At 37.5% G+C, this 12931-nt stretch overlaps 1 protein-coding gene across 3 annotated transcripts in view; it reads right to left on the bottom strand.

Moving 5' to 3' along the window:
- Nucleotides 1–2727: 2727 nt before the first annotated feature.
- Nucleotides 2728–12931, bottom strand: part of cpeb2 (cytoplasmic polyadenylation element binding protein 2) — a 32571-nt gene continuing 22367 nt past the window's right edge. For 2 of the 3 annotated variants that reach the window (XM_077224902.1, XM_077224901.1), the window contains 6 exons: nucleotides 9592–9756; nucleotides 8067–8156; nucleotides 7762–7880; nucleotides 5678–5792; nucleotides 5379–5560; nucleotides 2728–3796 (listed from right to left, as the gene is read on the bottom strand). In XM_077224902.1, the coding sequence (XP_077081017.1) occupies nucleotides 3569–3796; nucleotides 5379–5560; nucleotides 5678–5792; nucleotides 7762–7880; nucleotides 8067–8156; nucleotides 9592–9756 (899 nt within the window). In that variant the 3' untranslated portion in view covers nucleotides 2728–3568. Of the gene's footprint in view, nucleotides 3797–5378; nucleotides 5561–5677; nucleotides 5793–7761; nucleotides 7881–8066; nucleotides 8157–9591; nucleotides 9757–10293; nucleotides 10318–12931 lie in introns of all 3 variants that reach the window. The other variant, XM_077224900.1, reaches the window with a different exon arrangement.

The raw sequence follows: 12931 nt of genomic DNA on the forward strand, positions 1-12931 counted from the left end.
GTTTTCCATGAACATAGTAGAACCCTCAATGCTTCCTTCCTTTAAATAAACTACACCACCAACTTAAATAGTAATCAAATCCATGTGTGCTAAGCAATAATACATAAATAGATTCATACACACACACACACACACACACATACACAACTGCACGGACGATGATGATTATGATTCAAGAAACAGCCTTTTGCGTGTGAACATAACCATAAATACGTGGGCAAATCAAGTGAAAGTCAGAGGTCTACAGAAATAGAAAAATACAATTTAAATCAAATAGTTATCTGTCTACAAAAATAGTCAAATAAATATGATTTTTCAAAACGACAACAACGAAAACCCACACATACACGTACGAAGCAACAGTGTTGAACACGGAAAAAGGACGGCGGGTTTCAGTTCCCAGAAACACCTTCGCTACTTATTCAGAGCGGATGACCATAATCTGGGTCCAGCGTCTTACACAATACATCAAATAAGTTACTATGCAAAAATAAAGATATTTAAATTATCCAATAGACTTAAAATAGGTCGCAATTCTTCTAGAATGAAATAGTACACACACACATATACGAAACAAAAAAGTGACGTGATTCAAAATAAAATAAAGACTGTTTTGCGTTCGACTCCAAACGTCAGGGAAAGAGGGATCGGTTCTCTCAGAGGAGAAAGGAGAGGAGAGAAATCGAAAAAGGTAGTGCATCACGTGTCCTCCAGAGTCTGGGACACGTCAACAAATAAATATACACATATGTACGCAATAAATAAAACACACTGTTGACACTCACGTTAAATCACATACACGACAGTACGACGAGGGCACTGAATTCTTCACCAAACCCGCCAACACAAGGATATATAGAGTGCAAAAAAGAACGACAGAAAGAACAGTACAGAAAGAACAGTACAAAAAGAACGACAAAAAGAACGACAAAAAGAACGACAGAAAGAACAGTACAGAAAGAACAGTACAGAAAGAACAGTACAGTACCAAACGGACGGCCGCTCCACTGCTTCTGTAGAGATTGTCCACAAGACTGATTCGATCAAACACAGAGAATCACCCGATCGCTCTGAAAATCAAAACGGCTCCGCTAAACAAATATAATCGCCGACAGGTTTCCTTTCGTAGCGTCTCTCTCCTCTCTTTTCTCCATTTCTGTTCATCTTACCGATAGTTTTTGAGTGGAAGCTTTTTCCGCCACGTAATAAACAATTTAAAAGATAATTGCGACTTATTATCTCACAATTCCGACTTTATTTCTTGCAATTCCGACTTTATTTCTTGCAATTCCGACTTTATTTCTTGCAATTCCGACTTTATTTCTTGCAATTCCGACTTTATTCCTAGCAAATTTTTTTTGCAGTAATTAGTTTATCCGGTGGCAACGGAATACAAAGATATTTACATGGGTTGTAACTCTAGCATGAGAGATTGCGCAAAAACTGCATGCGTCGAACGCCTGTGTAAGTGTATGAGTCAAAAGATGTAGAAAGGCTGTGCGTTCGACTGCATACGCGTAAAAAACGAAATATACTTTCTGCTTGACGCACCGTGGGAAATGCAGGGCTCAGAACTGTCACTGTCCCAATCGGACCAGTGCTGTGTCGTTAGCCTTGCTAATTTAAACATTCAAGCGCAAGAAGACATGAAAGATAACTCGCGCGCACTGTGTGAGAAGTTTTGTCTGCGCAAACTGCACATCCGAAGCACGCTCCCAGAATACTGAATTAAGCTCTCCTTCACATCTTCTTGCGCTTGAACGGACAATTTCACAAAAAATTGTCAAAATGTCCGTCTTGGGAGTATCCTAGTAAATTTCGACTTTATATCTCGCAATTGTGAGTTTATGTCACGCAATTCAGAGAAAAAAAGAATTGCAAGATGTAAACTCACAAGTGCAAGAAATAAAAAGTCAGATTTGCGAGATAAGTCGCAATTACCTTTTTTATTCTGTAGCGGATACAAGCTTCCATACTTTTTGTCCAGGGAATAAACTAGGAAACGCAGAGCTAGGCTCCGCCCACACACAGACAACGAACGACCAAAGGTACAATTCCTCCGCCAGTTCCTACCAACTACATCAGAGCTACCACAGAAAAAAGCTCTTGTCCTGCGCTCCAGCGACTACTGTAATACGAAGGTTGGAATTTAGGGGTGTTCAGGAAGGGCAAAGGTTAAATGTCGATCCTCTAGATCGTAGAGTTTAAATCGAACTGAAACCTCAATTCATAACTAGACTCACACTGCACGAAGACAAGACACGAAAACCACAGGACAGCACACCGTCTCTTGACTAATTATCGAGTTACAAAATGGCAGAACTCACTACTCTAAAAACTAACGTCACTTCTCTCGTAATAAGTTCGTAAAGGAATCATCACAACAACGCATGCAAAGGTTTACGAAGAATTTTACACAGTTTTTTTCCTTTCATTACTAGTATTGATTATCTAAGAGTCTGACCTTTTTTTTTTCGCCTCATGCTACATAAATTCCTCTGTTTATCGTTAATATGCATCTTTTTTTCTTTTCTTTGTTATATGTGCTGGTAACCTTTACACTGCATGCAAATGATGTACAGCCACAACCATGCACGAAAGATTTCACATTCTGTGTTTTCATGCCGCAGATCGGCCATGTCGTGCGAGAGGGAACGGACTGCATTTCTGTGTATGACATCGCCAGTGACGTCACAATGGCATTTCATAGAACACCGACACTATCTATTCGTTACATCCTATATAGCAGCAAAGCTTCTTCTATAGCTTGTGATTAAATTGCAAGAGTAGAGCAACAACAAGCCAGATTAATATTCTGAGGTATTGTCTTTTCTTTCTTTTTTTTTTGCCAGTGGAAAATGGAAAGTCTCAGTAATTCATTATTGAATCATTCCTATTCCTCTTAAGAGCACATTGGAGTGAAAACAATGGGGAGGGGGAAATATTACTCCTTATTTTGTATTCGGCGGCAAACGTCTCATTTTCAGGCCGCGCGTTTTGCTACCTTTGGTTCGAGATCCAGGGCAGGCATCAGAGATCACGTCACCAAGAGACAATTGCGCACTTTGCCCACTAGGGGGGGATTTAGCAGCAGACGGACACGCGACGGACAGAACGAATGAACAGAACGGACAGGCTGCCCCCCCCCCAAGCGAAAAACATTCTCGTTTCTACTTTTTTAAATCTCACATATAAAAATAATTTGAAAAAACTACAAAAAATCAATCTCTTTTTTTTCTTAATCTCCTTTTTAAAAAACACGAAGGTACCACAAAAAACTCTGTTCCGAGCCTGAGATGTGCAGGGAGGGAGGGAGGAGAAAGAAGTGGTTTGGTGAAATAAACTGAGGCTTGTAGTGTTTCTGGCTGCTACAAAAGATAAAGATATATTTATATATTTATAGACATATATATTCTCTATATACTGTATACGGTTAATTACTCTATACTGACAGCTTGGGTTCGGGGGATCAAACTAAGCATCTTTTTTTTTATCTCCCCGTAGCAGACGCGATGTTTCCGCTTCGTCTTGCATGCTGCCGTTCCCGGCTCTCCAGGGACTCCCATCTTTAGTTCCAGCGGAAGTGGATCTGGCGGGGACGGTCGGCTCCCTCTTTGACCAGCGGCTTGTGAAACTCGCGTCCGGCGCGGGAGTGGATGTTCGCCCAGCAGAACTCACAGTAATACTGCAGGCAGGTGACGTTGGCGCAAAAGAACGGGGCGAACTTTCCCCCGCAACGCGCTCCCTGGCACTCGTCACACAGCTGGTCGTCCAGCACGTACGGCTTCACCTCCACCTGTGTGACGCACACATTAGAAAAACACGATTGATTTCTGCTCTGATAAAGTACAGCAGCTGATGTAGTCATCAATAAACAGTACTGTAATATAGTTAGTGTGGACTAAAATGTGACGGGTGAAATAATGATACGTTTATAGCCTTGATTTACTGAAGATCTGTATATCATTCAAATGTTGTAATACTTTAAGAAAATAGGGTATTATGATTTAAAAAAAATATGATTACATGTAGTTAATGCTGTATACCACAATGCAATCCCTTGTGAAAAAGAAGTGCTCTTAATTGTATCGATTGTGCATTTGTAGTGTACTTCAAATCTTATAAGTTGCAGAATAATTGAATATTGAATGCACTTTCATTACTATGTTTTTTAAAGTCCCCCTGTGGTGAAAATCCAGCTTTTAATGTTGTTTATGTGTCTATGCGGTGTTTTTAATATGATTTTAGACAAATCATGTGGAAATTCATAAGTCGACAGCATTGCTGAGTATTTTCTCCTTAAAACTGCAGTGAACCAAAGACAGTCTCAAAAACACGGTTTGAAATCGCTGGTGTTTCTAACGTCACAAACTACCTTGTAACCAATCAGATCAACGTGTGATCGTCAACGAGTGGATCTCTGAGTTGAGTGAGTGAGTGGAGGCGGGGCTCATTTGCATATTCATAGAATCGCGTATACTAAATGAGGGAAGGGTGTAGAGTTACATTCAAGCTATTTTATGGCATAAAGATTTTTTTTTTAAATGTAATTTTGGTGATCAAAGATGAGTTTTAAGAGATAAATTATTGACTACAGAGGGACTTTAACATTTAAGTAAGCTTTTGAGCACATTATAATGTCCAGCACCAGCATTAAGTACATGTTAAATAGTCGTTTTTCATAATATTTTGTCGTGCTTTAAAGAAGTACATTTACTTCGATGTGTTGACTCACATACTAAAGCATATGTAAAGTACTTGATTATAATTTTACCTTTTGATATTACATTAAAAATTAATTTATTTGAAAAACTTACTAAATTCATTCCAACTGTGCAACTACAAATATGACACACAAGTTTCAATATAAATTACATTAAAGTAAATTTGGGTTAACCATAAATACTTGTGAGTACATTCAGCAGTACACTTTAACCATATTTCAAAGACAATAGAAGTCATTATTAAATTACATATAAAGGACTAAAATCATGATTATGGGTCAAAATAAGCTCTAAACTGTATTCAATATGAAATTAAATTATAATGCATTTTCATTTATTGTGTCAGAAAACATTACATTCAATTCACACTTAAGTATATTATTTCTGTAACAAGTACTGTTTTACATTTTCACATAAGATGCACTCATTTTGACCATCTATGTTCAATGTTATAGAAGAACTGGAGGAAATACCAATTGCAGTGTGGTGTACAGAATTTGTTGTTCTTTGTTATAATGCACCTTTTGCCAAATCTAGCACTTGGGTATTCTATGTACACAGAAAAGTAAAGCACAGAATGAATCCTATACACTGAAACAGCAAGTGTAAGTGTGTGTGTGTGATGTAGCTAGTCTCAAAGAGGCCTCTGGTTACCCGTTTGTCGATGTCTCCGTGCTGCAGCTGGACGAACCGGGCGCTGATGGCAGCGATGTAGCTCTGTTGATTGGAGAAGGCCACACGCCCCGCCCCCTTCGGGTACTTCAGCTCGGGATCCGTGTCGATGCCCGCGTAACACACGCCACCATACAAGCGGTCCATGATCATGGCCAGCTCCACTGCAGAGCACACACACACACACAGAAAGAAAACTCATAAAAACAATATATAGATAGAGAACATGATTTGAATTTTTCACATTGTTTGAGATAAATTGCGATTATTGGCACAGGTACCAGCTCTCAGTGGGCGGGGCACTCCTCCCACGAAGATGGTTTTGCGAGGGTCCAGCGGCTGAGATCCGTCCATCACAAAATCACTGTCACTCAGGTTCCACGGACGAATCTGGACCTGAAACAAACACCACACACAGATCGTGCATGTCAAACAAAGATACACCGCCAAAAAGAAGTTTGCACTTGTAGTGTACTTTAAAGGTGTATACTTGAAAAAAACTGTACTAACAGATTATGTAATATTAATTAAAATAAGTGCACTTAAATAGAGTACACTTTCACGACTGTTCCTTAATGCACTTAAAAAAAAAATGCACTTCGCAATAATGTCAAATTAAAAGTGTTACTTTAAAATGCATTTTAAAATCATTAGGTTTTAATACTCTTTTGTCGTGCTTTAAAGAAGTACGCTTGTTTTGATGTGTTGACTAACATTATAATATTAAGTGAGTTATTTAGTTTTACATTTAAAATATTTTAAGTGTACTAAATTGCAAATGTATTTTTAAAAATGTGTAATTACAAACATATTTAAATACATGACACACAATAGAAATGACAATAAAGTATATTTTAGTTCACCATAAATGCTTTTCAGTACATTTAGCAGTACACTTTAACCATACTTCAATAGAAGTAATTCTGAAATTACATTTAAAGATGTACTAAAGTCCTACTTAAGTGTTAAAAAACACTCAGCTACATGAATTTAATATACATTTAAACTATAATACATTTTCATTTAATTGTAAATAACATGTAATCAAGTGTCTGGAGACATTACATTCAGTTCGCACTTACATATAATATTTCTGTAACAAGTATGCTGAAGTGTACTTCTATTTCACAGTCAGAGCATATTCAAGATCAGAGCTGTCCCAAAGCAACTAAAAACACTTCTTTAAAACCCAATGGCGAGTGTTTATTCTCTGTTCTGAAGAACTGAAGTTCTCTTTACACAAACTGATGTTTTGCTGTGTCACATTCGGTTTAAATAGTTATTAAGGGTGTTTTCACACTAGAGTCCTCTTTAACAAGAACCGAACTCAGACTCCTGTAAGTGGACCAAGAGGAGAACCAAGTGAAAAAGGAGCCAGTTCTCTTTACGTTTGCACTGTCCCTGAAAGAGGACTCTGTCTTTTTTTGGTCCACTTAAGAAGGAATGTGGTCTCAGACCACATCTTTGTGTTCATACTGTTGCTTTTTGGATCTAGTTCAGTGCCAGCTGAAAGCAAGCCGTACTCAAACCGCCTCCTGAGATGGTCTTGGTTCGGTTCGCTTTTAAGAGGTCTGAGATAGTTTGAAGTGTTCACACATGGGCCAAAAATCATGCCCAGACCCCTGAAAAGATCCTATCATACAACCGGTGCAATGCAAGTGTTTTTTTGCTAGTTTCAGCCTGATGCAGTTTTCATTTTCACGTCCTGCGCCAAGTTATTCAAATATCAAATGGATTTGCGCCCATGGGCTGCGGGTCTGAAAATGAGATGTGTTTGGGCGCATTGTTGTCGCGTTGCTATTTTGAGGTGACTGAAATAGACTGCGCCATTGACCAACTAAAACCTGGTCTAAAGTCAGTGGCGGAATATTTTATTTGTTATTTAAAGAGCGCATTAGTAATGTGCGTCTATAAGCGGGTGCACAGCATACGTACACTCTGCTTATTACACACACAGGGACCTGCAGCAGCACACAAACATGCCAAATATGAAAAATAAAAGGATTACAATGTTAAAGATTAATATTGTGTACATAAAGATATGGTGAATCCAGCTTGTACCGTAGATGTTCTGCTTTTCCCGCCATGTAAATATTGAATCCGCCATAGCGCGAGCGCAACTGGCTTTTAAAGGGAATGGGAGGTGAGACTCTGATTGGTTCATTGCACGTTACGCCCAAAACACAACCATTACTCATTAAGAGAATAGGGACCACGCTTTTAGACCATGCGCCGGGAGCGCCGACCATTTTTCCTATCGTTAAACTAGCAAAAGTGGATTCGGACTCGCGCTGAATGCACTTGCGCCGTGCGCTTTAGCCCATGTGCTTAGATCTTTAAAACAGGGCCCAGTACGTGGACTCACAGGCTTGTCTTTGATGGTGGGGCTGGACACACACAGGTAGAGTTTGCCATCCTCCTCCAGACAGGCTTCGATCAGGGCCTGCACTGAGCTCTCCTCTTGAAACAGGAGGAAGGCGTAACCTAGACAAAAGCCCACCACACAGTTCATCCGTCAATCAAATGATGGCGAATTTGATGAAGATAAAGTATAGGAGGGTTTTGATGTGTCAGAGTTTACTGTTATTTTACAAAACAGTAATAATGACAGTGCAGCGTTTACATGCAGATCCTGGATTTACATTAATACATTGACTTTTCTAGACGTACCTTTAGGAGGGAAGTAAGACTTGCTCTCTGCTTTGTGCGGCCAGTCAACAACCAGGTGACCAAAGCGCCGAAAACTGCTTGTGATTTCATCTGTGTGAAAGATGAGGAACTGAGAATCAGAGAGAGCTGCAGGAACGCTTGTAGAAACTTTTGCATACAGGAAACATAATGATTTTAATCTCCACGAGTAGAGGGGAATCAAACATCCGGTAAATGTCTTTTGCATTATGTTTCGGTGTGGCTCTGATCAATATATCTGCAAGGTATTTGAATCAGGTCAAATTCTCTTCAGACTGACAGTAAATCAACATCTCTCATTAGCGGCAGCCATTTTGTTCTGCTTTGGGTTTTTGATCTGCTTTGGGTTTTATGTGTCTCAGTGCTGTTATCAAGTAATCTGCTACCAGAGAGATGTCAGAAAGATTTCAGTGGCTTCAGGGCAAGACTGAAACAGGTTTGCGAAGTCTTTTGTACATCTGAAAGACTGTGGATCAGAGCTTGATAGTAAAGAAGACGAAACCAGAGAGTGTAAGAACAGGTGACGAGGAGCGAAGAGGTTCATGCTAACTAAAACATATAGACAGAGTTAATATAATATAATATAATATAAATTTTAGAATTAGTTATTATATTAAATCGTTTTAATTAATACAAAGAATTGGACTAGCAGGCAGAAAGGAGGTATACAAACAAAAACTGCTTTCAAAAACATCTAGACGAAGGGAAATACAATATTACATAAAACATAAAATACATTTTTAAGAATCTATTTTTTGTAAATTCTATAATAATAATAAATATATAATATAATATACGGGAAATGTAATATTATTAAAAAAAATTAGAATCCATTATTATAAACTCTATAATAATAATTAATATATAATATAATATAAGGGAAATTTAATATTAAAAAATATTTTTTTAGAATCCATTATTATAAATTCTATAATAATAATGAATATATAATATAAAGGAAATGTAATATTATAAAATAAAATACATTTTTTAGAATCCATTATAACAGATTCTATTAATTCTGTAATAGAATAGAATAGAATTGTATAATTATTATATATATTTGTTTAATTAATCCAATTAATTGGACTTCCCAAACAGAGAGGTATACAAACAAAAACTGCCTTCAAAAACATCTAGACGGAGTGAAATATCATATAATCATACTATTATTATTATTACATAATCAAATAACACAACATTTTCAGAATCCATTATTATACATTATTTAATATAAATAATAATAATAAAAATAATATCATTTTAGAATTAATTATTGTAATATGTTTTTATGAATTGGACTGCCATACAAAGAGGTGTACAAATATAAAATATTTTCAAACACCTCTATAAATAAATACTTTAATTAATTAACTATTAAAAATGTTTAAAAATATAATATTGTTGATTTTGAAAAATGTGACATGGCATTTTAAACACCACATACAATTACATGTGTGTACGTTACAAATATCTCCCATGAATGCAAGCGTGACAGTTCCCGAACCTTCATCGATGTCGGGGGGCAAGCCGCCCACAAACACTTTTCGGGAGAACCGCTCGATGCGCTCCCCGTTCTGATGGGGGTAACAGTGAGGAGAGCCCAGGACCCCCTGGTTGCCATGGCCGTCGTCCAGGAGACCGTCGTCGATGGGGAAGAGGGAGGAGCGTCCTGTTAAAGAGTGAATGACAGGTGAGACACCCATGGTATCATCATCCATCTTGAGTGATCTGATCCGCATTATGCATCTCAAACGGCATCTTCTGACACGGGAAAGTGTCAAATCAATATACATCATGTTAGTAAGTGGTTATTCATGTCTAAGGTGCAATAGGACACAAACTCGTTTATCTTAGCACATTTGTCTCGGACTAACTCTGAATGTGGTTTGAGAGATCCGATCAATCTGAACCCGGTTCACACTTGTGATCAGCGCTGTTCAGTTGTGATCAGACCACCCGAGATATATAATGGCAGTATAATTATTGTATGTGTGTCAATAATGCCTGTTTGCATCATGAACTGCACAGTTCTCAGTCATCATAAGCCTCAAAAACACACGTATGACTTGTGATTACACCGATAAACTGATCAAGTTATTTCTAGTGGTCAATGAAGATAGAAATGTCACAGCGGGAGCACTGTACACAGACACATAAAATGTTGCCATGCTAACACAGATAGCGTAATGAACAGAGTTGATTTTACCTCGTCGTCTCCCATAGCTCCTGGCTGCATGTGGACAGAAACAATACAGAACACTATGAAACAGCCGACTGAACGCTTAACTTCATGATTGTGTAAAAACAGATAAAGGTTTATGGATGAAATGTTCAGTACAGCGGGTCATCATGGCTAGACCTAAAAATGGGCGATGTGACCAAAATGTCACATACAACGATATTTATCATGATATCATTTTTTTTTTTTTTGCAGGAAATAAGGCTGTTGAGACACCAAGCTTTTTGATGCTGACCCGATCCAGTATACTGACGCATATCAGCTGTTTACGATAAAGACACTGACTGTGTTTATGTGTATTTTTGCCAAGACAAGCATTTTGACAAATGTTTGTGTGTATTTGACCATTTAAGCGCCAGCTGATTTTACTCCAAATTCGTACAATGTGATTTAGAGAAAAACATATGAATTGTATTAAAAAAAAAGTTAGCATCACCCTCAAGCCCTAAAACTAACCTTTCCGAAAATGTACGAATGAAGTCATACAAATTCATATGAATTAGCCGAAACATAAAATAGTTACTGCGGCTTACTTTATTTCTCAACAATCACGACTGTTTAAACTGACATGAATGGCATTTAAAAAAAAAATGTAACCGGTTACACCGCCCACCCCTAGCTAGACCAGCATCAAAACCAGTAAACTGGTCTTTTCAGATGACTGAAAGTTCAATGTAAAGGTTGTGCTCAAGATTTTAACTGTGATAGCTTCTCTTAAGAGGAGTGCCTTTGTTTTCTTATACCAAGTGAAGAAACAAGAATGAAGCCTCGCTGCTGTCATTCCTCAAAGCACAATATCCCAGAAAACCTCGTCCCACTGTGTCACTCCACATAATCACGTGACAGACAGCACATGTTTCAGTGGATCAACTGACTAACATTAGTGACTGCTCTTAGAAATCATGTGATCTATACTAGCGCACGTCCTTCTCGCTCATGTGACCCAAACTAGCTGCAAAACCAGTTCAACAGCACATATACGTCTGTCAGAGCTGTGGTGCAGAGGGCTATGCACATGCTCAGGTTGGTTCCAATCCCATTACCCCTCTTTAGCCCCAAATATTTCTATCTACACTTCACTTTGATATAAAATAAGTGTTAAAGCCTTTCGAAGTACACTCCAATGACTGTGAGTGCAGATAAACATAGTCCATAGAGGACCTTTCTTTTTAAACTATCAAATCACGTGCGTATCAGCTGTTGTCAGGACAGACGTGAAAATCTGGCTGCACGCGGACTGTGCACATTAAAAATAAAAGTTACAAAAAGGTTTTTTTTGCAGTGATGCAATAGAAGAACAATTTTGGTTCCCAAAATAACCTTTAAGTGAACAGTTCTTAGAGTGAAGAATAAGTCTAAAGAACCCTTTTCCACCAGAACCTTTTGTGCACTGGGAAGTTTCCATGGATGTTATAAGGTTCTATATGGATCCATCGATGCCAATAAAGAACTTTTATCTATTTGTAACCTATGTGTATGTCTAGTACATTATATAAATAATATAATAATTATCAAGGGAAGGAATGAAAGAAGGCATTTTGAATAATGACCTCGAACCTCGTACACTGTTTTTGTGTATTTATGTGAAAAATTTACAAGGTGTATTTACAAGGTGAAACCCAGTTGTGTCGGAATTCTAACATAATACACCGACATAAGCTTAATATGTCACGCGAGCAGCGGAAAGTGGACAAGATAAGTGTTAAGTGTTCTTTTCAAAAGTTATTTTGTTGACCGTACTTAGCTTTTCAAGTTTTGGTCCAAAACTTGTCCAAATGTTGTCCCAACTTTCCAAATTGAGTTATCTGAACAAACAATTTTATATTGAACAATGTTGCGATTTTTGTTGTTTTAATAAATAGAAACTCCAAATATTACGCTATCTGAACCACATTATCTAAGTTTGGCAAAAGATAAAAGTTGTGATAACAAATCAAGAAAATATTTTTTAACAGTGTAGTTTTAGTTAGCTTTAAATATCAAACATGGAGATGAAAAAACAAGGATTGTAGCTGCTTGCATTGCTAAATGCAAAACATTCTGTAGTAGCCTTGACAAAAAAAAAAATAAGTTCAAAATACTGTTACTGATTAGATGAATAACAGTGTTTAAGTTGACTTTAATTGGAGTTAATTAGTTTAGTTAACTTGAAAAGTTGAAAGTGATAGGTTGCCTTATTTTTTTAAGTTAGCACAACTTTTTTTTTTTACAGGGTAGTGGTCGAATGATATATTGCCATGGTCGATATATCAGTTGATATTTTTAATTATCCCCATTGGCCGTTACGTATTTAGGTGAGATTTAGATTTTGACAGCAAAACACTTCTCCGTTATATTGTCATTTTCTGCTAGTCCGGCACTTTGCTACAACACGACTTTCTTTTGACTTTTTGTCACATGAACAACGGGAAACAGATTTCCAGAAATGCTATTTGAATAGGATTTCAAACCCCATGAATGTAGTTCAAAACGGATTTGTTAATCAAAATGTTTTATATAAGTCGACGACTGGACCAATTCCAACTCCATTCCCAAATGGATAGATATGGCTCAGGTCAATCCATCAGTGTAAATCTGTGGGGGGTCCGTTAGACTAATATCGTAT

Source organism: Siphateles boraxobius, unplaced genomic scaffold, assembly GCF_051911475.1.
Source record: "Siphateles boraxobius isolate OS27281-9 unplaced genomic scaffold, OSU_SipBor_1 94, whole genome shotgun sequence".
Taxonomy (NCBI): domain Eukaryota; kingdom Metazoa; phylum Chordata; class Actinopteri; order Cypriniformes; family Leuciscidae; genus Siphateles; species Siphateles boraxobius.